Source organism: Electrophorus electricus, chromosome 15, assembly GCF_013358815.1.
Source record: "Electrophorus electricus isolate fEleEle1 chromosome 15, fEleEle1.pri, whole genome shotgun sequence".
Classification (NCBI taxonomy): Eukaryota; Metazoa; Chordata; class Actinopteri; order Gymnotiformes; family Gymnotidae; genus Electrophorus; species Electrophorus electricus.
In genome coordinates, this window is record NC_049549.1 from 756,493 (window position 1) to 784,125 (window position 27,633).

At 47.0% G+C, this 27,633-nt stretch overlaps 1 protein-coding gene across 10 annotated transcripts in view; it reads left to right on the top strand.

Moving 5' to 3' along the window:
• stard13b (StAR-related lipid transfer (START) domain containing 13b) overlaps positions 1-26,861 on the top strand; it is a 60,893-nt gene extending 34,032 nt beyond the window's left edge. For 6 of the 10 annotated variants that reach the window (XM_035534441.1, XM_035534442.1, XM_035534447.1 and 3 more), the window contains 13 exons: positions 15,919-15,990; positions 16,947-17,028; positions 19,060-19,123; positions 19,754-21,063; positions 22,034-22,204; positions 22,448-22,607; positions 23,376-23,574; positions 23,899-24,112; positions 24,385-24,499; positions 24,636-24,896; positions 25,212-25,429; positions 25,534-25,710; positions 26,014-26,861. In XM_035534441.1, the coding sequence (XP_035390334.1) occupies positions 15,919-15,990; positions 16,947-17,028; positions 19,060-19,123; positions 19,754-21,063; positions 22,034-22,204; positions 22,448-22,607; positions 23,376-23,574; positions 23,899-24,112; positions 24,385-24,499; positions 24,636-24,896; positions 25,212-25,429; positions 25,534-25,710; positions 26,014-26,131 (3,161 nt within the window). In that variant the 3' untranslated portion in view covers positions 26,132-26,861. Of the gene's footprint in view, positions 1-432; positions 620-12,849; positions 13,008-15,918; positions 15,991-16,933; positions 17,029-19,059; positions 19,124-19,753; positions 21,064-22,033; positions 22,205-22,447; positions 22,608-23,375; positions 23,575-23,898; positions 24,113-24,384; positions 24,500-24,635; positions 24,897-25,211; positions 25,430-25,533; positions 25,711-26,013 lie in introns of those variants that run through there. The other 4 variants (XM_035534445.1, XM_035534451.1, XM_035534443.1 and 1 more) reach the window with 3 other exon arrangements.
• Positions 26,862-27,633: the final 772 nt, after the last annotated feature.

The following is a 27,633-nucleotide window of genomic DNA, read 5'->3' on the forward strand; positions in this document are numbered from 1 at the left end:
CTCCTCCTAAGTGCTCTTGGCACCTGCATGGGGCTTCACAGCGGTGGGCTTGTTCACTTTGGCCAGGGTGGGTCTCAGCCTGACTGTTTATCTTTGCCCTGCTCTCCTACTTTTCTCCGCTTTGTCAGCTTGCAAGCATTCCTCTGGTGTTTATATTTCCCTCCCGTGCCTAGCCGCGCTCACACAGACCTTGGGTTCAGCTTAGCCGAGAGGGGCAGCCCCTCTGCCCTCACTCCTTATTGGCTCCGAGCCAGTCACGTGACCGGAAAGAGGTGGTGGCTTGGACCTTGGCAGGCCTCCCAGATTCCGTAGAGCTCTTTGGTCTCATATCTTACACGTGTTGGGCTGTTGGTGGACAGACGCTTGCGAGCCTGTTTTTTTGGTATTTGTCTTTCAGGGAAAAGGGGCGGGGGGGGTGGGGGGGGGGGCAGCTGCAAGGCGTTGTGCCGTGTAGCCATGTTCAGGGAGCTGACAGAGAGTGAGAACAGCGCGTGTCTGGGGAGTATGACCCCAGAGACGCGGAGCATCTACCTGAGGATGGACCACCGACACAGACGCTCCGGCTACAGGCTGGGACGCATCATCGCCCGCCAGCAGCTGCTCCAGAGGATAGCAGCAGGTACGGCCAGGTGGAGTCATGCAGGCGGCAAAGTCTGTGCGTGTGTGTGTGTGTGAGTGTGTGTGTGTGTGTGTGTGTGTGTGTGTGAGTGTGTTAACGTATGCTGTCACGTACGGAGCAGGTAGAGCCACAGAGGCAGGCTCAAAGGGTCAAAGTCTGCGTGCGTGTGTGTATGCCGTAGAACATGTTTACACTGTAGAATATACTTGCACTCTACAGTCTGGGTTGAGCCGGGTTTCGGCCTCTGGGCTGTGAATGCAGTGTTGCGGTATATTGCTACCTTGGTCTTCGGCATGAGAAGTTCAGCTTTGGTTCCCTACAGAGAGCCATTTGTACATGCAGTGTCTTTCACAGGCAATTCGATTTCATTTTCAGCTTGTGTAGGGAACTGTTATTTAACAAACTGCTCATTAACCAGAAATTTTTAAAACACAGTCTATTTTTTGTAACTAAGGTTCAACAGAGACACCGATAAATGTTGAACTAGTTTACTTGAAACAGTTAGACTTATATGGGCTGCGTTGCAAAGCAAAGTGACCGTGAGTTTCTCTGAATGTTGATATCCACAGCTACTCACCACCCCAGCTAATGACCACCCACAGCTACTGACCACTCCAGCTATTGACCACAATGGTGGAGAACCTGAGCAATAATGTTTGACCTCTGAGAGGAGACATTATATTCTAATCAACATGGAAGCTGACCTTGGGTCATGGTCAAATATGACAATAAGGACTAGGACACTCACACTCACACACACATACACACACACACACACTCTCTCACACACACACACACTCACACACACACACACACACACACACACACACTCACTCACACACACTCTCACACACATACACACGTATGTGCAGGTGTGGCTCTCATGTCCTCATCAACTTCAAATGCCACCCATATTTCACAAGCTCTTGTGGATAAAACGACAAACCCCATGCTGATTTCACATAACAGTTCTCTTGCCATTCAATGGTGTTTATCTTCTCCATTGCCTTTTGCGACACTGAAATCAGGTAAAGTGACCTTCTACGGTTTTCCAAACATGTTTCCAAACACGCCAACTGTAGGCTGTGGGTAGTGTATGTGCGATAGCAGTCACACTTCAGGTTATTCTTTGACTGGAGACGTACCATGGAATCGTGAGGCCCGGCAGAGGCATGTGTCACACATTCAGGGAATCTTGATAATCTGTGCCGAAACACGGGGGCGGGGGGTGATGTAGGCTCTGCTGAGGGGGTTCAAGAGCAGTTGGCCTTTCAATCATAGTTCAGTCATAGTTGCCCTGTCTGACATCAACACAAGGTATGTAGGACAGTCTCCTTGCTGAAAAGTCAGCTGTCTGCAGCTGACTGAGTTGTCCTGAAGATCAGTCTCTGCCGTCAGAGACCTGTACGTTTCCTCAAGTGTAAGATTACAGTGGTTTCTCAGCCAGACAGCTCATTATTGTGTTGTAAATAATGCTCAGTGCTCATATGCATCATATGTCCTATTTTAAAACGTGCACTCATAGGTTTTATATTTGGTAGGAATTTCAAGTAATTTTAAGTTTGACTGTTGTGTTGCTGTTTGATTAGTGATGTGGTGTGTGTGCACTAATACATATCTGTATTTGTGATAGACGATAACATTGTCCGTGACGACTTAGACACAGTATTAAAAAACCTCGAATCACCTGTGACTGGCCGTAAATCCTCCTCCGCAGTGTGTCAGGGAAAGTGGGGCAGTTACGTCTTGCCCTAAAGCCTGAAAAGCAGGAGAAAGTAAAAGGTCAATCCCGTGACCCTCACATTCCTGCATCCCACCCGGTCAGTGCTGTTGACAGAGAGGGTAGTGAGAGAGCAGGTCACACACACACACACACACACACACACACACACCCTCTGGCGTGGCTTCCATTAGCAGGCCAGCCACGCCATCCAGAGAGAGTAACACTGAGTATGTACATTACTAAAAAGGCTTGTAGCTTTCACGCTGAAAAGAGCTGAGCGTTCTCCTCCTGCACTGACAGCATAATGCTGAGCCACTTTAGTGACCAGACTGTGTCCACCACAAGCCACCGGGCGCCGACTCTGGGCGCACTCTGTTGGTTCAGAAGGAGCGTGCACAGGGGCTGGTTAAACAGGACACGTTGACTACGTAAGTGATGAAAGACTCCTCAATAACCTTCCTTGAATGTTTAGTCCATGTAGGGATTTGTGGTGGGTTCCAGAAGAACTCTTCTTCTGCCAGGATTATTTCAAGTGCGTAATCTTGAGAGCAGCATTGCTGTGCTGGCATGTTTTTCAGTTCATGGCCATCTGGGAACCAGACACAAAGAAACAAGCAGGATCAACAGACCTACATATCAGCTACTGCTGTTTGAGCATATACATTAACACACACACACACACACACACACACACACACACGCACACACCCTACAAAGCACACACATCCATGCTTACAAAGGCCGACAAACAAGTGAGACACATGCTCACTTGTGCAGAATCAATGAGCTATTCATGACTTCATGCTTAAGGAAATTTCCTGCTGGATTTTTAGGTGCCTCTCCTGAATTCCACGATTCCTCTCTCCGTGCACGCCCCCCGCTCTGTGTACGCCTCGCGCTGCTATACTCATTTGGCCCTTCCTAAAAATCACTTCACAGAGCACAAAGCTGAACCTCCCTTTAGCTATGCTATTATCTGTTTTGATGGTGTCTAAAGTCACAATGGTTTTGTCCATTTTTTCATTCCGCATTTGTCTAATGGCTATAAATTCTAGATAACATCATATTTAGTAGCTGTTATGTTAAAACTGTAGGATAAACTACTCAGTTTTAAACCTGTATATGCTTTGGCAGTGGTTTAATACTTGATTAGTTTTAATAGAGAGGTAGAAGTCTCTAGAACTAGGATAAAACCCTTTCCAGGAAATAATGAATCTCTTTGGATATATGCACTTCCCTGACACCTTTCTCAACCATGGCCTACCACACCAAACATGCCAATCTCTTATTTGCATCTTTCTGCTCCTTCTGCCATCACAGACTAGTGAAAGGGCGGGACAATTAACTGCTGACACCTCGAACACCGTCATGGGCGTCTCCTTCTCTTCTCCAATGTTGTCCTGTCGGTTGTCAGTAGTTCGATCCGTATGGGGTCAGGACGTTCTCCGGGGGCCACTTTCGGAGCAGAGAACTTGGATCTAATGCCCTGCCATCTGTGTTGCTGTGAGCTTTTAAATGTTAACAGAACGCTTGACGCTAGTTGTCAGGTTGCTGTGATGGCACTTCATCCTTAGTGTGGGACTCTAACTGCTGGCTAACTTCTTTTATTTATTCATGCTTTTCTTGTTTTGTTTTAACCACAAAAAGTCTTTTTGTTGGTCTTATTGTAATCTTGATTGTGCCGCATCATTTCAGCACATGAAATGTGTTTCACTACACAAAAATATCTACATCGTTGGAGCTAATAAATTGATATCAGTTTTTAGACAACGCGTATCTGAAGCTCGGAGCGGTCAGAGGTTTTCAGCGAACCCGGTTTGCATGTAAGCGCTATCCAAAGCTGTTTGTCAATCTCACGTGTTGCCAAGCGTAGGGAACGAATGATGTCAGTGTTGTGGGAAAAGGCCCTCTTCCTGCGCTGCGTGAGAGTCCCATCATTAGAATGTAACGGCAGGTTTGCAAGGGGCCGTGTGCTCTTGTTTTGTTTTTGAGAGCTGGAGTAGGGGAAAGTATTCAGGCACTTGAGCCTAAAGAAGGGCGAGGACCCCGCCCCCCCTCCGCTTGACCGGTGCCCCGGGCCATTCTGGGATGGCTGCAGGTTTGCACGTCTAAGTTCCTTGCATTGAGATCTTCTTATGTGAAGCAGCTCTCAAGAACCTGAGCCAGAAATTTCTTGATGCATTATTCCAGGAAAGATGCCTTCCAGGATTTAGATACAGGTTGTTTTGCACCATGTAGTATGTTTGCAAAATGATATTATTCAACTTCATTATTAAGGCCATCAAATTGTCATACTTTTGTGATTTCCAAGCCAGAAAAAGAGATAATTCATTAAGATTTTTGAGTGCACCCAGAGCAAAGGAACGGGCTGTGACTCAGCTAGCGAGATGACTCAGAGAGTTTCTTTCAAAAACTTAGAAGACGATCCCCCTCCGCAAGTTCCACTTATGGCTCGAGTCCACACACTGATCACAGATTCTCTGGCATCACTGAGTTCCTTTCAGTTTGGGCTTTCAAAACAACAGATTTAGGAGCTCTGACGTGGCAGGTACGCTACTGTTATTTTCTCTCAGAGATGGACGTTTTTTTTTTACCAGGTTCAAGGTCACAGTTACAAGCCTAATGAGTGTGGTTACACGAGAGAAGAGTGATTTATTTAACCCTTAAAATGCTCATTGCACATGCAATGCCTTTATTCTCTTCCATATAGACTGCGATCATACAGTACTGCTTTTCTATTGCACCCTTATGTTCTCTATCAAAAAAAGGTGCTGATTTAAAAGTTTGTCTCTGGCTTCACCTCATGTGAATAACTTGCCAAGCTGCCTTATATTCTTCCCTTTGTCTAAGTAATAAAACAAATGCCTGTAACGTTCAGAAAGTGGGCTCCACTAGGGCTACAGCTGACCTGCGGCTCCTGGTTTGGGCTTAGCTCTCGGTGCAGTATCTGGTGTAGCTGGCATGGACAGAACTCACAGAATAACCAAGTGATGGTTATTTTAGTACCCCACTACTAATACATTACAAAGACTGCATTTCTGTAGTCGCCGGAGAGCATAAGATACCAAAAGGAAAACAGGAAAAAAGCACACACACACACACACACACAAATGCATCGTTTTTCTGTCTTCTTGGAAGCGGTAGCCTGTCGCGGTCAACACACTGCATCTTACATGGCTTATTTTTGTAATTTATCGTATATGGCTAAATCAATAGGTTGGATAAAAGACAAAGCTGTCGGGCTCTTGTGTAGGTGGTTGACGTTTTCTGCATGTCCAGAAACAGAACAGATATGCTAGTAATGTCTCAGATCTGGTTTCCTACTGGGATTTTGGCTGACGAGAGTCCCCTGCTGGTGTAAAAACGAATTGCATGGTTCTTAAATAGAGTAAAAGGCCTTGTTAGTCAAAGTTCAGCTGCTGTCTGAAATCCATAAAAACAAACACTACTGTATTAATATGATACAGGCCATGGCCACATGTGAGTAATTGTTCAGCAATACATAGCACTGACATTTAACACAGCGGCTTAACACAGTTCCATATACATGCATGCAGTTTTTAGGCGATTGTACAGTTGCACTCAAGTACGAGAGTGTTACAGCTATGATATACCAGCATGGAAATGTAGATTACAGTGTTTAAATGTCAGTGTTACTGTCAGTGTGTGTTATCTTTATTATAAAGCTGAGTGAATTACAGGATACACAAGCGGTTGTTATGACACACCAAGCAAAGTCGTGAAGGAGTGATCTGTGATATTGTTGCCTACAGCTGGATCATCTTATGTGACATTTAAACATTATTACAGGGCAAAGGAGACTTCACACACACACACACACACACACACACACACACACACACACACACACACACACACAGGCACAGACAGACACACAACAAACAGAATATGCTCATCAGTACACAAAGCACATAAGCTTCATGTTCAGAAAGCTTTGGGCAGCAGTAAGATTAGAGGCAGAGAGAGAGAGAGAGAGCGAAAGAGAGAGAATGTGTGTGTGTGTGTGAGAGAGAGAGACTGGTTAGATTAGAGAGAGAGAATGTGTGTGTGTGAGAGAGACAGAGAGAGAGAGAGAGAGACTGGTTAGATTAGATTAGCGAGAGAGAGAATGTGTGTGTGAGAGAGAGGGAGAGACTAGATTAGAGAGAGAGGGTGTGTGTGTGAGAGAGAGAGAGAGAGAGAGAGAGTGAGTGAGGGAGAGAGAGGTTAGATTAGAGACAGAGAGATGGAAATAAAACATTAAAGTAGCATTAAGCAGGATGAAGTATGAAGTGAACTGATTTCAGTGTTACAGTACGGCTGGTGTAGTGTCAAGGACAGACCAGTCCCTGCTGAGGTAAATACTCTTGAGAAAAAAAATGTGCCTAGTCATACACACACACACACACACATACACATACACACACACACACACACACACACACACACACACACACACAGATGTGCATGGGCACAGTCAGTTTCTTATGTTTTTCAGGTGTAATTAACCTCATCATTTTTGAGCAGGCTTCATCTTTGAAGATTACAAGACTTATAAAGATTTCTTGAAAAAATTAGAAGGCTGCTTTGAGAGTTATGTTCCAGAAATCAAAGTCCTATTTAGAGTAATTCTTAGCAGTAAACTGGGATTGTGTTTGCTAATTCTCAGAAAGAGTTGTTTAATTCTGAGTAATATGGGTTAGAGTTGTTTAATTCTGAGTAATATGGGTTATAGTTGTTTAATTCTGAGTAATATGGGTTAGAGTTGGTTAATTCTGAGTAATATGGGTTAGAGTTGGTTAATTCTGAGTAATATGGGTTAGAGTTGGTTAATTCTTCTCAATAAGACGAGTCTGAGTCGGAATCTAACAGAGAACTAGCCTCCTTTCCCTTCTTTTGTGCGCTTTTTCATTAGTGTTAATGTGTTTGGGTGTTCATGAGGCTGCAGTATACATGACGTCTTTTGAAGAACTAAGGAGAGAGAGCTCCTCACGTCCGAGCTGACGTGCTCGCTGAGGGAGAAAAGCCCTACAGAAGATCTGTCCAAACACTTCAGCGTGTGTGGGAAAGTGGCTGTGGGCCAGCATCTGGAAGTGTTTAACTGGTGCACAGCGACTGACTGCTCAGTGCGCTTGGCTGGAGTCTTCCTCTTGAGCGCCTTTTGGAGATCCTGGGCGCTGAGGTGCTCGCTCGTCCCTCTGGGATTGGGGCTCGGCCTCTCCCCGCTATGACAGCTTGGTCAGGAAGCCATACGAGCATCCAGGAGCGCAGCCTTAAGGGGAACACCCATGGACTGCAGCTCATGGACTGCAGCTCATGGACTGCAGCTCATGGATCACGGACCACAGATCACGGACCATGCCTTGTCATCTGATCACAACACCCCTCAGGAGAAGACCTTGTTTTGTTTGCTCTTTTACTCCCAGAATAACACAATGACTGGAACAGCTACAACCGTTTCACCACACAGACATGTCTTTAACTTGCTCCATCACACCGGCCCTCAGAGTCTCTCCTGTTAATGAAGTGCCACATCTGTCTTTATGAACATTTTTGAAACCACCTGAGAGCCCATAGCCACTAGCCGAACCCCCGGGTTTTAGTCTCTCCGGGAATTCTGGGCTCTTGAGCTTGTGGTGGTGTGGTAAGAAAAAGCTTTTCTAAGATGGGAAGGTTCATCTACACTCTACAGAGCATCGTCTTGGCCCGTAGTGCCAAGACCGACAGGGCATGACTGAGGAGTGCTGGAATCCCAACCTGCACTGTCCAACACTTCCCAAATATGTCCACTTCTTCCCAGTTGATTTCAGAGTTGGTCTGTGACGGCAAAGGAACATGTCGGGCAAATCCGGCATCATCAGCCGATGCTGCCAGGGGCGGGGCTTATCTGGGGCGGACTCAGATTATGGGATGAGAGATTGGCCAAAGTGAGAGGTGTGAGGGGGGGTGGGCCAGGTGTTAATCTGAGGTGTGCGCGTCTTTGCATTCACTTCAGGGCCTTTGCGGAAGAAACCTAACTGGACCCAGAGTGCACCAGCAGTGGCCACCTACTGACTGACTGCTCTCAGGATCGAAAGCCATTTTCTGTGTTCCTGATCGGAATTACTCCTGGGTCTTTTTGGGGGGCAACACAAACACCAGGGCAGCTCAGGAATGCTTTTGATGGCATATTTGTGCAGTCTGGGGAACATATCAAATGTTTTTACATGTAATCTGCTGTTCCTTGTTATTTCAGTGTAAATATGTAACATCATAATAACATCGAAACCTATGTTAATGGAAGTCATGTGGGATCATTCCTTGGCTCACAGTTAATCCTTCGGCACAGTCAGATTTCTTTGTTATACGCAAGTTCCAAAACAAGAAGGAAATTACCAAATGTATCAACAGTTGTAATAATTCCCAGCAGGTAGATCAGACCATTGCAATGAAAAACACACGTCCATTTACTGTTCTGTTACTGTTACAGAATAAATACATTCATGTAAAGTATTATTGCAAGTTTTATTTTTAAATGCCCACAAGAATGACGTAAAGTAAGACTAAAGCATATTTTGAATTTTAATGTTAAAGTTGTATAAAATGAAAAACTAAAATAACTAATTACACAAAAAGGGGAAAGGGCATATGTTTTTTATATGTTTTCTATAAGAGTATATGTGATATATGTTTTTTATATGTTTTCTATAAGAGTATATGTGATATATGTTTTTTATGTTTTCTATAAGAGTATATGTGATATATGTTTTTTATATGTTTTCTATAAGAGTATATGTGATATATGTTTTTTATATGTTTTCTATAAGAGTATATGTGATATATGTTTTTTATATGTTTTCTATAAGAGTATATGTGATATATGTTTTCTATAAGAGTATATGTGATATATGTTTTTTGCAGCAAGGTAAATGACAGGATTCACTAAAACTGAGTATATTACATTTCACACACACTAATACTGCTTAGTGTATCTATAAATACACCATGAACATGTCAAACAACACATGCTGTTTAACCAAAGTGCTCCAGATAACATGTTTTTGCTAGATTTATGTCATTTTGTTCAATAACGTTTCAGCTTGTATCACCTATCTTAATACCCAATAAAGAAAGCTCCTGCCAGAACACACTCTACTTAGATTAACAGTATGTAAAATACGAGAGTCCTCGTGAGTGTGACATCCTCTCTTTCTCTCTGAGACCATTTTGGAGGTCAGCTGGTCTGGGTTGGCCTGCGATCTCTCCAGGTCTTGCTCATGTTGTCTCTGGGCACCTTTGTCTCACTGTGTCCCACCGTGCATCGTGGTGACTGCGCTGAGACCGCTCTCGGCCAGTTCTCGGGGTGGCTGGCCGTCTGCTCTCCTCTAGCCGTCTTGAGTGTGCTGCCATTGTGCAGAAACACGCTGGCCGTCGGACTGGCGCACCCGCGTGCTGCACGGCGGGTCCTCCGCTGAGATATCGCCATGGTTCCTCCATATTCTCTGCAGTCTCTTCTGGGTGCTGTTCCCTCTTGTGTTCGCCTGCTAGAGCAGTAGCAGGATGTCTCCCAAGTGCCACTCTGTGACTGATAATTGTGCACTATTTATAGCTGCAGCTCTGACATGGAGCGCTGCCATTGGTTGACTGTCTGCGTGGTCCTTCAGAACCGTCCCAATATGCCACACATTTCAGCAAGTCCGCTGTTTGACCGTAAATAGCCATCACCATGGCTGCTTTCTAGAAATATTATGGCAGTGGCCTACTCCATACTGCACTGCTTGTTAAAGCTTGTGTTATGGCTGTCATCTGGGAACAATGACCCCCCCGTAGTGGAATTTCCCATGTCCTACCGGCTGACCGTAACGTTCTGCCGAGACGTTCGCGCTGTGCCCACTAGAGCTGCGGATATGTGTGCGCTCTCCATGCTGCCGAGCAGAGTTCCTGTCCCGTGAAGTCTCCCCCACTAGCGTTTGTGCTCATATTAATTAATGTCTGCCTCTGTTGTGGTGACACTTGTGGTGGACGCAGTTTTGTGTGGACAACCCTTGTGCGAAGGGGACAGAGTTGGCTGTAGGTTCTGCCTGTCACACGTACGCTCTCTCCTGCTGGGCTTCGATCGGTAGACCATGACACGGAGCAATTTAGCCTTGACTCCCCCCTCTCGTCCAACGAGAGTCATCGCGTGCTTTTCAACAAGATGACCGTTTGAAAAGTTCTCACCGAAATGATGAGCTGAAAGCGAAAAACATGGGAATAACACATTCTTTTTGTACCGGATGTTAAATGTACATGTGTGATGTATACAGGCCTTGTACATACAACACCACAGGTCACTACAAGGATGCAGTATGGGCCAGTTTGCCTGAATGTATGACGCCATACAACGTCAATCGCGTTTCCTTGAACCACAGACGTGTCTGGACAACATTCCCTGACCTTTAGTCCCCCTGTCGTTTGGCCATCTGCTATTTCTGACTTGCCTCTTGTCTCGGAATGGGACATGCAGCAAGTTACATGTCTGTTTGTCTCTGACACATCATGCTATATATGGTGTAGAGACTGTGAAAGTTATATTTTAATTGCTGTAATGTTTACTGCCTAAACCTGTGTTTTGTAGAAACCATAATCTCAGCATTATTGTTAAGCAGCTCATCAAAATGTGTTTATTTAGACTTTATTTAGATTTGATTAAAATGTATTTCACAAACGCACGCAAGCACGTCCAGCGAAGTGTCGAGCTCTCAGGGCTTGCTGCATAATTATGTGATTAGTAACACTTTTTTCACTCCTTCCTAACAGAATCTTTCCATCAGCGTTCAGCCAGACTGCTTTTAGTGTGGCATGTCCTACGAAACGGCAAGTTCAGACATCGGAGTTTACCTTCATCTTACGCGACTGTCTGCTGTGACTCAGTGGAATTGTTAGCAGAAATTAAGAGGAAAGACAATCCCTTATCGGGTCCTAGAGCTGTAAGTCTAGCTACTCTCTGCCCGGGGGCAGTGAGACAGAGCGTGTTTTCATGCTGAATGGCCTCCAGGTGTTTTCCAATGAGATGGGCAAAGTTTACAGGAACCGCGAGTGGCCTTGTGCCGGTACTTTTCTGTGAGGTGTCCTGTAGCATCATGGGACTGATTCACCCCATGTGTGTAATTTGAATTGGGGCAGGCAGGCACGAGACAGACGTGTGTCGTTAGCAAATGCTTTCAGACACAAGAGAGCCATTTCCTGCAATTTGTTGTGGGCAAGCATTTCCATAGACGCTTTACGAACGAAGGGTTACGTGAGTTAGGTGAAGTGGTTTATTAAGACTCCCTGCGTCACTGAGCATAAACAAAGCACTGAGAGATCTTAATGCTTTGTTTTAGTTCCCCCGAAGTTACAGTGGAAATGATGTTATGTCTGGCTGGGTATAGAAGTCTTGTGGGGTTGAATGTTTTGCGATAATCTCTAGAGGGAACTATTAGTTGAAAAACCACTTAGATGTGAAATATATATGTAGGTCATCATAAAATCTGAATGATTGACAGATATTAATAGAAACTATCCTTTCTTTTACATGTTCTTATTCTTTTAATTATATATGCAATACATACATAATGACATCATATTTGTTTATCAGATTACAGCTTTTTGCAACCTGTATTCCTGAGTTAATGTGTAAAGGAATCTGTGATGGCATTTCTCTGGCTTCTGTGCTTTGTTTCCCATTCATGGCGGAGGGGGGTCAGCCCACCTTTACAGCTCCATCAGGCTCCAGGCTCTCGTGCCCAGGCCCGGCGCCTGACCATGTGCCGGGCCGTAGGCGCCGGTCAGAGAGCAGGCCAGCTGCTGTCCTTCCCGCCGGGGGCGACGTGAGCGCGTGCTGCAGGAAGCCGTGGCATGCCGTGATTCAGAGCTGAGGCTGCCTCCGCCTGATGTCAAATTTTCCCCTCCGCTATCTCTCTCTCTCTCTCTGCCTCTCTCCTGTCTCTCTCTCTCTCTCTCTCTCTCTGCCTCTCTTCTGTCTCTCTCTTCTGCCTCTCTCTCTCTCTCTCTGCCTCTCTCTCTCTCTCTCTCTCTCTCTCTCTCTCTCTCTCTCTCTGTTTTTTTCTTTCTTTCTTCATCTTCTCACATTTTTCCGGCTCCTTCGGAGGTTTGCTGGAAGCGGGCTCTGACTTTCCCAAACTTTCCTCCCTCCCCTCTTCCCAGAGAACGCCTCTGCATCGATTCGAGCGTGGCGGAGACGGTGTGAATGATGGCCCTTGAACAGCACACGCAGACAGAGTGGATGACGACACCCCTGCGTCCGATTGGGTCAGAGGGGCAAGGGAGGATGAGAAAGTCCAGGGTTGCGAGTGCCCCGTCCCGTTGGCATGCTGCCAGGGAGTGGGGGGGGGGGCAGTGCCGAGAATGTGCTGAGAGGGCTCGGCAAAAGCTGTAGGGGATTTAGTGGAGAAGGGGGTGGAGCTGGGGTGGGCGGGGAATGCTGAAGGGGGAGGAGTTTGAGAGTCAGGGGCGGAGAAAAGCTCAAGTATGACAGGAGGAGCAGGGGAGAGAAAGAGAGAAAGAGGGAGGAAAAGGACAGATAAAGAGAGACTCCTCAATGCCACGGCGTCTCTGAGAAAAGCAGCTGTTCAGAGAGAATTAAGCCGAATTAAACATACTAGCAGAGCTGCTTGCCATGTGGACCTGCAATGAAAGTCTCTCGTAAGTACCTTTTTGGCCAGTACTTGATCGTGTGGAGTTGGTCGACTTAATGTTGTTGTTAATTGAATGTAAATATTGCTATGGATGTAAACTAAGATAAAAGGTGACGTGTAGCTCCAGCACGAAGCCTTACATTTGGGAAAGCAGTGAAAGTGGAAGGACGGCTTTAAGTCGGTCAGGTGGCCGGGGGCAGTTGTATCACCCCCTCTCACCAAAATGCCCAGCCGGAGCCACACTGACTCTCCAGAGCGTTTTCCGGCGTCTCCTCGTACCCTGCTGTACGAGAAGAGATGAGTGATGCTGTTTTTTCAACAGGCGAGCCTTGCCTACGTTTCTAGTCGCTTGATATACTTCCCCATTGTCTAAGTGCGCTTTACTATTGGTAGTGCAGAGAATTCCAGCTCTCGCCACTTGTGTTAATGATACAGGCAGTTGTGAAAGTTATATTTAGAAAAATGATCATTCTGACTGATTCTGTGATTGGGAGAGATGTACTGTATGTAATCCTAGGATTGGTAATCCTTCGTGTCAGGATTACGCTGGCCTTTCATTAATCTCTAGGACGAGAATGGTAATGATGACTCTCTGTGTGATGCTCTGAAAGACCAGGTTGTAACTGGCCAGATTGTAGATGGCAACTCACTGGACTTCTTTTCTTACCAGTAATTTGTGAAAATAAGGCGTTATTCTATAATAAGGCTCTACTTTCACAAATTAATTAAAATAACACACTCTCTCTCTGTCTCTCTCTCTCTCTCTCTCTCTCTCTCTCTCTCTCTCTCTCTCTCTATATATATATATATAATATATATATATATATATATATATAATGACACACACTGTACACTGTACACTGTATATATTTAGATATAAGTACAAGTATATTAGTTTAGTATTAAGTAATAAACATGTAAATGCTGATTGTTAGTATTGGTCTAGAATTGGTCTAGCCCTTAATTTGTACCTAGTACAGACTGCGTATCTCACTATTGTAACGATGGCAAATTGACACCCAAACTGCGATTATTGCACTGGTGTGTGCTGCCCTATGGGTACGGCGTCTTCCCTGAGCACCCACAATAGGAGGCGGTGCATGCGTGCAGGGCATCGTGGGATAGAGTTGTCGAGCGCGGTGCATGGTGGAATCCCTGTCTCGCGTTACACGTTCCCTCCGCTGCACCCGGGAAAGCTCCTGTGACATTCCCACAGTTTGCGTACATGCCGGCAACGACAGAGGTCCCACCTCCGGATACGAGCTTGGTGTCTATTTACTTTTCAAAAGCCGTGCTGGAGTCAGAGGTTTTGTTGACTCTCTGCCGTGTGTGGTGAACTTGCAGGCGCTGGTCTGATTATCTCTGCCAATATTTGCTGAGTGGAGAGTCTGAATTCTAAATCTGGGTCAGATAAACATCTGTCCGAACTGTGAGAACTTGTATGAAAATCATACATAATGGTTTATACAGCTGGGCTGTAAGGAAATTAAGGCTTGAGATTTTTATATAATTTGAAAACATGATGGTGAGGCTGGAGAACTTAATTTGTCCGATCGTTGTGGGGAGAGATACATGGAGATGTTCACTACCAGGTGGAGTCAGGATACTTTTCCTCCCAGAGGTTATCAGAGTCAGCACGTGAGACATGAGCAAGACATGACATGACTGAGAAGGAGTGACATCGATGTGATTCAGGCTGGACACTTTTGCACTATTTAACCTTGAGGCCTGGTGTCACATTTATTGACGGGATACACTCCTGCTATGTCCACTAATGCCATGTGGTCAGCCTGTGGTGGTGGAAAAAGGAGTTGGACTTGACCGACCCTTGTTTACGGTGTGAAGTGTTTGTTGGGCTTTAATCCCAAAGCTCATGGCGTGTCCTGGACTCATGATTACGTGTGGTTGTACTGTGGTCTTCTCCACAATCACCTTCCAGCCCTGATTGTTTTCCACGAGGAAACTGCAGAGCCAGGCATTGCTAAGTAAGATAATAGCTCAGTAGATGGATTTCAGACTGAAGCACAGGCCGAACTTAAGTTTATTAGCGAGGAACATCTGTTTTTGTCTCATTTTATCAACGTCGAGCTGCTTTTTGTTTATGCTAAGCAGTTTTTTTTTTTTCTGGGTTCATCATATGGTGTTTGTGAGTTTGAGAATGGCTACCTAGAAGGCATGTGATCACAGCCCCTCGGGCGGATCCTCTGAACACCCAAGACACGGTCATTTGCGCTTGGCGTCACTAAGCTATCAAGTGTGCGTCGTGAACTGCCACATCTGACTCGTTACACTTGCCAGTGGCTTTTACGCGCAGTAAGAAGGAGTCGCTGTCATTCAAGTCATCGCGTGAGACATGACGATAATGACATTTTTGCATCAGTCAACGTCCCCTGGGACGGCACACCTAACCTGACATGGTTACGTGAGAAGGACCGACACGTAACGGATAGCTGGCCTTCGTGAAGCTTGAAGAATGAAGTCAAGTACAGAGACACACTTCTCTATCCCAGAGCTGTTGTTTGAGCTACGCGACAAGGTCACTTTAACGAGGTCACGTTTTCCAGTGTACTGTAATGAAATAATATGGAACAGTGGAATTTAAAAAACAAGTTCTGATATGCATAAATTACATTACAACCAACCAACCAAACTCTTGTTGCAAAATCTTGTCTAACACAAGTTTCAAAGTTTTGACTGAAAATTAACCAATAATGGCTTCAATGGCTCAATGACAGAAATGTTTTTTGGTTTTTTTTGTTACTTTATTTGACTGTATTTAGACATTAGAAACCTCCCCATGAAAATGAACGGTGCAATGTGTAATCTGTTTCACTTCCTGCAGAGTAAAAAAAAGGTACAAAAAGCCTGTGATTTAGATGGGTCCTAACAGACACGTTCTTATGTTTTCCCCACTGTAGAGATTGAAGCGAAGGAAGCCTGTGATTGGCTGCGAGCTGCAGGATTCCCGCAGTACGCACAGCTGTTTGAAGGTAACGCTGCTCCCATGCAGACACACACTTTATCAGCTCTCGCACTCCAGAGCCAGACTACACTGGATGTGCGTCCGTTCCGCTGACAAACCCGTTTGTTCTCCCTATAGCGTGATGCGTCATTGACTCGTGCTGTTTCTGAGAGCCCCATTTGTACAGCTGCCAACTGGCCTATGGGCAGGAAGACAGCTCTTTAACTTTACAGAGCACAGACTGCACCTCGGCAGATCGTGCTCGAGTTTAAGGTTACAGTCCACACATCCTACGGTACAGCACATTCTAAGAGCGAATTTGACAGAAACGGCGTTGAGTTGGCAGGGCCGTGGTGACACAAGCTTGTTTAAACCCCCACGCTGCACGTGCTGGGACTCTTTGAATGCTCCAGCCTGCTCCAGACACCAGCATATGTGCTGGTTTATAAATTAGTTTATTGCACGCTACTTTAATATGAATTCCCAGAACGTTTCTCCCTTCATAAAACCTGCCGTGTAAAGGTAATCAAAGGTACTTCTTTCATAACTTCGCTGTGAAATCACCCAGGAGACACAGGCAAGGGTCCTTCTAGGCCCTTTGTGTTGTTAGCGGCAGAAGGGGCCAAGCTGTAGCCTGTGTTACAGTCCACTTACACCTGCAGGCTTAAAACCCAGGAACCTGCTACTACTGCGCTGCTACTGTTTTTGGAGTTTCCATCAATTCCCTGGTAGCACACAAAAGGGTCTGGTTCCGACAATGCCTATCCGCTTCCATGTGAAATGCACTGATATTCCTCGGAGAGAAGAAGGAGGCTTTATCGAGCCGGTGGAATGCTGGTGATCGTAGGATCCGGATCGGTTAAGAAACTATTACAACACACAAATGTCAGTACTGTGAAAAAGCTCAGCAGATGTATATTACATTGTAATGTTTGATGAAAAGGCAACCTGGTACTCGAATTTTTATTTAGGTCTTCTTTACAGATTCTCAGTTCCCCATAGACATCTCTCCTGTGAAGAAAGATCACGATTTCTTGGATAAAGACCTTGTGGAGCCCCTGTGCCGGTAAGACATGAACCTTTAGTGTGCAGAATGCATTGCGATGCTATAGTGTGTATATGGGTGATGCTAATACAGGGTGCACACTCTCACAATCCCCACTGAATGCATAAGTCCTTGCTGTTGATTGCATCTTACGGACAAACAGGAACACGTTTCGGCTCTGTAACACCTCTCCTGATGGACAAAACCTTCAATGCGTGGCTTTGCAATATAAAACACTACGGAACCGATTTGAAACACATGATAGTTGACTCACTCAGCTCAGATGTGTTGTCGAGACAAATCACTTCGCTTCTTTGCGCATCTTTGTTATTGCTTTCATATCTGTTCATTTTGTTTACTGTAATTACAATCATCGCGTTTAATATATGAGCATGTCTGTCTTCACTCCATCGCCTCCATCGCGTGGTTTATTGTTCTGGCAACGTAATGATGCTGTAACTATAATGATGCTGTGACTATAATGAGCATAGCTTCTCCTCCAAACGCTGTGGGTCAATATGTGTTTTCATATTGAAATGAAAGCCAGCTCTCCTGTGATTGCAGTCGTCATGGAGACGACCCTGCCAGGAGGGGTGGGAGAGCGCGGGCCGGCTTTGCACAACTCAGTCTGCTGTGATTCCAAACAACCCTTAAGCAGCTCATCGAAATTCCAAACCGCCTCGCCCTTGTAGGGGAACAATGCCACTGGCTCCCACCTTATCCCGCTCATTCCCTCTGACTTCTCACTCCGGTCAGAAGCCCCAGGGAGCCACCAAGTGTCTGATTCAGCAGTGTGTGTGTGTGTGTGTGTGTGTGTGTGTGTGTGTGTGTGTGTGTGTGTGTGTGTGTGTGTGTGTGTGTGTGTGTGTGTGTGTGTGTGTGTGCGCGCGTGGTGCTAGCGAGCCTCGGTGACTGCGTCAACATTGGGCTCTTCCAGTTGACTGACAGCAGTTCCGATTCTAAATTCCTTACCTCCCCTTGGGTCTTCTGTGTTCGCTTTGCAAATCTTATGCAAATGGTGAAATGCGCTTGCTATTCAGAACATTTCAGTGTGCGGAATTTTAGAGCCCGATCAGAAAACTTTCTTAATATAACATCAAAAACACTTGATATTTAAAGTATCGTAGTATAATTCTGGGACACTGTAGGAGGTGTTATGCCATCAACAGGCAACGACGCTTTAGAAAGTAGCATGAAACTTTAGTCTACAGCACTACATGTCTCTTAAATTACTTTATAGTGACATGCTGTGATTTCCCCACTCCGAGGTCTTCGCCGTCACCGAGTCCCAACCCCCCTCAAACGGGATGATGGGACGTTAAAAAAGCTGCGGTTATTGTGCCGCAGATGCAACCTCCCTCGCGCAGCCGGTGTGGGAGGAGGCGTCAATGTTTCCATCCTCGCTGCGCTGGCTTTACTGCATAAACTGGCTCTTCATCTAACCTCCCAACCAACTTTCCCACAAAGTGAGAGATCAGGCGCCCCCCAAGCTCCACTTTTACCGCTTATGAAATATCGTTATGCGCCATTGTGAGGCTGTAATTGAAACCAGGATTTAATGGCTCTCTGATCCAGCAAAGCATGTTTGGGCAGGGGTACGGCCCTGAAAATGCAGATCTAGGGGGTTTGTTTTACTTTTATTCTGGCACCATTCTTCATCCGGGTTTGTGTGCTTAAATAACTCCGAGCTGGCTTTGGGAATGGTTGCCGCTCCACAGCAAGCGGGAGCTCCGCTGTCTTCTCACGTGAACAGAAGAATGCGTGCTTGGGACCGCATTAGGAGCTCCGCAGGTTCAGCCTCTGGCCCCCGCAGCTGCAGTTACTGAGGTTCTGCTAATTAGAGGAACCAAAAGAACACGGAGCATGGGGCCAGTTTGGAAGACTCGCCTGGGCGTACTGCTGCCCAGAAGGAGTGCTGGCCAGAAGAGGAGGAGATCTTCGGGTCTGATTAGCTAGCAGTAGCTTTGTGAATTTGTGCAGACTGCAGGAATGCGGTGATAAGGTCTAAGGAAATGTCTAACATGTACTTCTGGTTTATTTATGTTTATCCAGGCGGCTCAACACCTTGAACAAGTGTGCCTCTATGAAACTTGATGTAAACCTTCCCAAAAAGAAAGTAAGTTTTTTTGTTGTTGTTGTTTTTTGTTGTATTTTTGTCAGATCAGTGAACTGTATTAGTTTACAGTTCACGCTGCTGTAGCGCTCATATTGCGTTTTAGGCTTTGAATTCCAGCTTTGTTATGCAGGTGTGTATTTTTTGCCCTCGGAGCACCACATTCCACCGCCGTTCAGCTTCCCTTTTCATCCCTGCAGTCTAGCTTATGTGATATTTGAGAATTCCCTGTTGCATGGAGAAGCTGTAGCTCCAGCTAAACACCTTTGAGCAAAGCCCTCCCTTCAGGATGGGAATGGCTTTGCAATAGTTCCTTGTGAACTAGCGTCTTGTGAACGGAGGTTATATATTTTAGGACAGAAGGAAAAATCAAGGAAATAACAAAGAATTTTTTTAAATTTCTTGTGATGGTTAAATGGTTTGGAATGAAATACATGATATAATTTCTAAGACTGGTTTGTTTTCTATGCTTTCAATTACCACTGCATCATCATTAAAACATTAAAATCATTATTGATTGTTACCGTAGCATTACCAGAGCACTTCAACTGTATTCCCCTGTGGTACACAGAACACAGGTTTCCAGTTATAGATTTTTTTCCCAACTTATTTGACCACTTTCTTGCTTTCCAGAGTGAGGACTCAGATGAGGACAACCTGTTCGCCATCAGCGACAAATGGACCTTTGAGTGGAGCAGCCGGCGCTGGTCCAGGCTCCAGGACATCGACTGCCTGCTGGGAGGGGTGGAGCACGGCAAGTCTGTGGAGGAGTCGGGTCTGCGGACCACGCACAGCAGAGAGAGCGTCCTCACGGACCTGAGCGAACCTGAGGCCTCATCCGTGCACAGTGAGAGCAGCAGCAGCAGCAGGGGAGGGTTGTGTCCTCCGAGCGCCGGCGACTCAGACACCGCGCCTGAGCGCGGCTCGCTGGCGGCGGCCCCCTGCTCCCCAGACCCGCCCGGCTACGGTTCACTCCCAGCCAAGGGTCTCAAACGGGGCCACGCGCGTGCCAAAGACTTCCTGTGGCACATGGAGGCCCTGCGTACGCGCACCGGGCCGCCAGCCGGAGCCCGACCCGCCTGCGCTGCTCCGGTGATCAGCGCGCCCGTCCTCCGGCACGAGCCCCACGCCGCCGGGGCCCTTCGCCGCTTGGAGATCGTCGACAGCAACGCGGGCTCCCCCGAGCCGCCCCCGGGCGTGGACGGCCTGTCGCGGTCGAGCGGAGAGGGCAGCGGGAGTCTGTCAAGCGGCAGTGCGGTCAGCACGCCCAGCCTGACGGACCGCAAGGCCCACCGCGCCCGCCACAAGCGCGCCGGGGTTTATCTGGATGACCTGGACGTCTTCACTGTGCCCGCCGCCGCAGGCAGGGGCGTGGCCGAGCAGAACCGCCGTAACGAGTTCCGCTCCTACGAGGACCTGGTGGTGCACATACCCAAAGACCACAAGCCGGGCACTTTCCCCAAAGCGCTGTCCATCGAGAGCCTCTCACCCACAGCAGCGCCGCCCTGCAAGCCGGCGGAAAGGGTGCGGCCGCCCGCCGCCAGGGAGCCGCGGCCCATCACGCAGTGCTGCTCACGCGGAAGTCGCATCAGCGTCTACGATAATGTGCCCGGTTCGCACCTCCACGCCAGCACTGGCGACCTCATTGATCTGGAGAAGGAAGCCCTGTTCCCCCACCTGGACGACATTCTTCAGCACGTCAGCGGCCTGCAGCAGATCGTCGACCACTGGTCCAAGAACGTCCTTCCCATCGGGGACAGTGGTGCCCCCTGCCTGTCGCAGGTGGATGCCGCCATCCAGTCCTCTGGCCACATCACGCTGGACCTGGAACGCCAGCCCAGCAACGGTGACAGAGACGGCATCTCGCTTAACGAGAGCGAAAGTACTGGCAGGAGGGAGAGGAGAGACTCTGGGGTAGGGGCCTCACTCACCAGGCCTAACCGGTAAGTTTCATACTCAGTTTAGACACATAAAGGGTTTTGGTACATAGGCCGTTTGCAGTGCTATATATTTTAGAATCATCTCTGTGAATAAAAATTGTTCGCATAATTGCACCACTTTGGCAATATTCTCAGTCTCTGTTAGAGGACTGTCATCTAATTCTCATTTCCACTTACAATCAAGTAATCATCCCTTACAGGCTGTGCATGCTCATCATCCCTTACAAGCTGTGCATGCTCATCATCCCTTACAAGCTGTGCATGCTCATCATCCCTTACAAGCTGTGCATGCTCATCATCCCTTACAGGCTGTGCATGCTCATCATCCCTTACAGGCTGTGCATGCTCATCATCCCTTACAAGCTGTGCATGCTCATCATCCCTTACAGGCTGTGCATGCTCATCATCCCTTACAGGATGTGCATGCTCATCATCCCTTACAGGATGTGCATGCTCATCATCCCTTACAGGATGTGCATGCTCATCATCCCTTACAGGCTGTGCATGCTCATCATCCCTTAGAGGATGTGCATGCTCATCATCCCTTACAGGCTGTGCATGCTCATAATCCCATGCACAGTCTATGCTCATAGTCACTTCATACTTGTAATCCTAATTCACAAACCCCTGCACCACCCAACATGCTGCACAGCACACATTTTGACATCTGACCCTGAATGTTAAATTTGCATATTTTGTATTTACATTTCCCTTACAAGCAAATATATTTGATTATGCATGCGTATACATGATTGCGATTTGTTATTGCTACTGGTCACGGACTTGCTTTGGATGCATTTATCAAGACTGTTAGTCTTTGCCACAAATGCGTCTTGACACAAACCTAGGATATATCTCCACATCGTTCAGTTCCGTGCAATGCCAGTAAGGCTGAATTTAAAACGCACTCCGTTTAGCTGTCTTTCCTTTCCCTCGCGAGTTAACCAAAGCCGCTTGTCTTTGTCGTGCCCAGCTTGCGTTGGCCGAGCTTCCAGATGACCAGCCGTCTGAGCCGGTCGGTGGCCTGCCTCCAGATCAGCAGCCAGTCGGCAGCACAGCTCAGCCTGCTGCAGAGGTTCTCGCTGCTCCGGCTCACCGCCATCATGGAGAAGTACTCCATGACCAACAAGCACGGCTGGACCTGGTAAGGCGCCCGCCTGCCTTCCCACTGAGAAGAAAATCTGTTTAGTCTGAGTCTTCTGCCAAAGAGGGCACGTGTTGCCATTATCTGTTAAGATCATTTTTCTTGAAAAAAAAAAAAAAAAGTGCAGTGGTCAGAGTTTCTGGCTTGCTGAGTCATGCTTAATGTTTTCCAGCACAAATTTGTCAAGCCTTGACATTTAGGAATTCATCACCCTTGTTTACCGAGTCTTCGTCCGTGGTGCAGGTCAGTGCCCAAGTTCATGAAGCGCATGAAGGTGCCCGACTACAAGGAGAAGAATGTGTTTGGTGTCCCTCTGATCGTGCATGTTCAGCGCTTTGGGCAGCCTCTACCTCTTGGCCTTCAGCAGGCTCTACGCTACCTCAGGAGCCAGTGCCTCGACCAGGTTAGCTACACCTACACACCTCAGGAGCCAGTGCTTTGACCAGGTTAGCTACACCTACACACCTCAGGAGCCAGTGCTTTGACCAGGTTAGCTACACCTACACACCTCAGGATCCAGTGCTTTGACCAGGTTAGCTACACCTACACACCTCAGGATCCAGTGCTTTGACCAGGTTAGCTACACCTACACACCTCAGGATCCAGTGCCTCGACCAGGTTAGCTACACCTACACACCTCAGGAGCCAGTGCTTTGACCAGGTTAGCTACACCTACACACCACAGGAGCTAGTGCTTTGACCAGGTTAGCTACACCTACACACCTCAGGAGCCAGTGCTTTGACCAGGTTAGCTACACCTACACACCTCAGGATCCAGTGCCTCGACCAGGTTAGCTACACCTACACACCTCAGGAGCCAGTGCTTTGACCAGGTTAGCTACACCTACACACCACAGGAGCCAGTGCTTTGACCAGGTTAGCTACACCTACACACCTCAGGAGCCAGTGCTTTGACCAGGTTAGCTACACCTACACACCTCAGGAGCCAGTGCTTTGACCAGGTTAGCTACACCTACACACCTCAGGAGCCAGTGCTTTGACCAGGTTAGTTATGCCTGTGTATTCCCATTCATCTTGAGACCCTCACGAATCATTCAGAGGAATTGGCGTGTCGCGCTGTTACGTGTAACAACGTTGGAACTGGTGGTTAATGCTTTGAGGTTATCTTTTAATTTCAGTGTTCTAAGGCCATTCTCACGCTAATCTCCAGGTGGGCCTTTTCCGTAAATCCGGAGTGAAGTCTCGCATCCAGGCACTCCGGCAGATGAACGAGCAGTCTCCGGAGGACGTGACCTATGAGGAGCAGTCTGCCTACGACGTGGCAGACATGGTCAAGCAGTTCTTCAGAGACCTTCCCGAGCCTCTCCTCACTAGCAAACTGGGAGAAACCTTCCTCCATATTTACCAACGTGAGGACTCTCACACACAGACACAATGACGCTCTGTCTTTATCGTTTATTGCAATTTAAACTAAGTTTTAATGGTTACAGAAAACGGCTAGATCCAGTTCCCCAGATCCAGATTAGTTGATTAGTTAATTAGTTCATTAGTCCTAAACTGGTCACTGCAGTTTAGTCCTGGTTTCTTCCAGGTCCAGGATAGTAGTAATTAAATCTGTAATAATTTTCCCCACTTGCTACAGGTAATATGTGAATAACTACTTGGCTTACCTGCTGCCTGTGTTTTGGACTGGCGCTCCACCCCACCCCACCCTCTCTGCCCCGCCCCCACAGACGTGCCCAAGGAGCAGCGCTTGCAGGCTGTCCAGGCGGCCATCATGCTGATGTCGGACGAGAACCGGGAGGTGCTACAGACCTTGCTCTGCTTCCTCAGTGATGTCACTTCCTCCGTCCAGGAGAACCAGATGACACCCATGAACATCGCCGTGTGTCTGGCTCCTTCACTCTTCCATCTTAACATCCTGAAAAAGGACAACCTCTCCCCCAGGTGAGCATTCTTCTAGTGTCTCAGATTTAATGCCATAAGAGGTTGTGTATTAGGGTCCCACCGTTAGCAGGCAACAGATGCCATACTTCTTTCATGTGGGGTTTTTTTTTTGGGTGGGGATCATAAATTTGTGAATGAATGTGCTCCGAGCGAGGGAGAGCAGGAAGGTCCATAAAGCTGTATTACTATTTGATGACTGATAGCTGATATTGGGGCAGATGAATGAAAGGCTGTGTGGCCCTGCTAAGAGTTCTGCTCCTCCTCCATTACAGAGCCATGCAGAAGAAATATGCCACTGGGCGGCCTGACCAAAAGGACCTGAATGAGAACCTGGCTGCCACTCAGGGCCTGGCACATATGATCACAGAGTGTAACCAGCTGTTTGAGGTCTCTCTCTCTCTCTCTCTCTCTCTCTCTCTCTATCTCTCTGTCTCTCTCTCTCACACACACACACAAACACACACACAGACACACGCAATGAAAATCTTCTCAAGACTAACCGCTCTGTCCCCCCTTACCTTAGATCCCGCACGAGATGGTGACGCAGTCGCGGAACTCGTATGTGGAGGCGGACCTGCATGCCCCCACTCTGGACGAGCTCCGTAGGCCACGACACCGCCGCGGCGAGGAGGAGGACGAGGAGGAGGATGAGGAGCAGGAGGAAGGCTCCTGGCATGCGCATTTCGATGCCAGGATACACAGCCTGCTGAAGGAGGCGCGAGAGAAAGCCAAGGGCTGGATGACCTGCCAAAGCTCAGATAACACTGAGCTCTCCTGCAAGAAGGTGTGAAGGGAGACACAAGACCATGTTTGTACTGGCGCAGCACGCCTCTTGGGGGATAAACACCCGGCACACGAGAGGTTAAGCGAGGGAACAGGCAACTGAGAGTTTTGTTAGACTGATCAGTTGCCAAGTTAGAGTGCCTTAACCTCACTGTGTACTTTAGATCATCATAACCTGAAAATACACAGAAAGGCCTCACTGTACCATTTTCCTGCAGATGAAGGAAAATCTTAGTGATGAATAGGTGTAAAAATATATGTTACACTGGAGAGAAGGCAAGTGTGTGAAGTGTCCCGTTGTCCTGCTGCCCCGCAGGTAGGTGACGGCAACCCGCTCCGGCGCTGGCGGGTTTCTGTGGAGGTGGAGGCGCCTCCCTCGGTGGTGCTGAACCGCGTGCTGCGTGAACGCCACCTGTGGGACGTGGACCTGCTGCAGTGGAAGGTGTGCGAAGTCCTGGACAAGCAGACGGAGGTCTACCAGTACGTGCTAAACGCCATGCCCCCGCACCCCAGCCGGGACTTCGTGGTGCTGAGGTGAGAGTGCTGTGGCCCTTCCCGCCGTGGGACAGCCGGGCAGCTCCTGGTTCCGTGGGCCCTGCCGTTTCTTGCGTGACCGGACGGCATGTCTACTCTTTCAGGTCGTGGAGGACGGACCTGCCGCGGGGCGCCTGTGCTCTCGTGGCCGTCTCCGTGGAGCATGAGGAGGGCGCGCTCGTGGGCGGTGTTCGGGGCGTCGTGCTGGAGTGCAGCTACCTGTTGGAGCCGTGTGGCTCGGGCAAGTCTCGACTCACACGCATCTGCAGGGTGGACCTCAAGTGAGTACTGGCCCCTTGCACACAGTGGCCTGACCGCGGTCTGTGACCACCACTTCTGGCCCAGAAAGACGTCATGGATGCAAACGCTTCTTCTACAAATAGTCTAACGGGTGTATATTGAACCTCTCAAATACTAAACTTATTTAGTTATTCATTTTAAATCTATTATTTAGTAACTGATGCGGCTTATTCAGTACAGCTGTGCAAAATCCAATGCTCACACTGAAACTAATTGACAGCAGTATTACTTATACTTGTTATGGCATAAAAAATATCCTCCTATTTTCCTTGGCCTACGTTTAGAGGGAGAACTCCGGAGTGGTATAACAAGGCATTTGGACACCTCTGCGCCGCCGAAGCCGCCCGCATTCGTAACTCTTTCCAGCCGATCCACGCGGAGGGCCCGGAGACCAAAATCTGAGCCGCAGTCTGTGCCTGCTCGCTGGCTTCGCGTACCGACACCTCTGCCAGGACACACCGATCTCTGGATACCCTCAGCAATACTGTGAGCCTATGAAGTTGGGAGATGGCCGATGTGGAAATGTCAACGGACCTACGTTTTTATGCTTTTGTTTATTTGTGATGTTCGATTATTGTAATTATCATTATTTGTATAATAATTAATTATATTGGTATGTATTTGCTGTGCGCATAATCTTATACAATGTATACAACATCTGAACTCCTAAATGCTTCTGAGAAGTATATGTTTTAAAATCAAAGATAAAGCTATATTTGATCATACATGTGCCACACATCCACATAGATACATGCTTGTGTTTCGTGTGTGTGTGTGTGTGTGTGTGTGTGTGTGTGTGTGTGTGTGTGTGTGGGTATATGCGTGCCCTGTATAGGGTGGGCATTACCAAAAGCCTCATGTTGTACAAATGTTTTGCCTTTATGTTGATATCTTTTTTTGCACTGATATCAGTTTGATTTGTATGATACTAAATGTTACTCGGATGTAAGCTGGTATTACTTTGCCTTCTGAATGGGTGCGATATTATTTTATTGCAATATTAATGTTGTAAGGAGATAAAACAAAATGACATGGGTTTGATTTTCTCAGACCTGCTTTGTAGTACTGGATTATATAGAGGACAGAAGTCAGAGACGATGTCTTTTTAAAATAAACTGTAAATGAATTGTTATTGATTTCAGATGTATTTTGTGCTTGCTGACTGGCAAGTTTCTGCTCTGTACTGTATCCCAACATGCAAGAGATCCTCTGAAGTCAAAATACTTTGTAAATAGGACACTTTTCTGGTTTGTTTATATGGAACGAGTGAGACCCAAGACAGAACATTAATGATACTATTTAAGCTTGCTGTTTGATAGTACTTGTTCAAAACCCAATAGACTGCTCATTAAAAAAAAAAGTAACACACCAAGAATTAGATTATGACAGTTAGAGTGTGTGAATGAATTTGTTAGTGTACACACCTACACTGCCACTATACGTGTCCTTGATGCTAACACCTAAAGCAGAGAGACTTCCTTGTCCACTAGATGGCAGTGTTGACCAATTTCAGTTTTAAATGCATTCATTGAGCTAGTGACAGAATACAATGTAATAATGACCAATGAACAGTGAAAATGAAAGTTGTTTTCTCTGGCTATTCCTAATTATGAATATCCTCAGTATATGAATCATTTATGAGCATGCAGCTCCATCCTCTGTCCTAAAAAATACTAAGCAGGTAAGACACACACACGCTGCTAAAAGGTCAAATCGGAGTGACGGACAGCCCAAAAGCAGATGTGTGTTTCACTCCTTGTGTTCTGTTCCAGCGGATGCGCCTGTCACTTCTGTTACCTACAGTGCCTCTGGCTAATATCTACATGTAAAATGTAGGTGTAAAACATTTACATTTAAACCATTTAATAAATACAAACCATTTGATTAAAAAACACGACATTTAG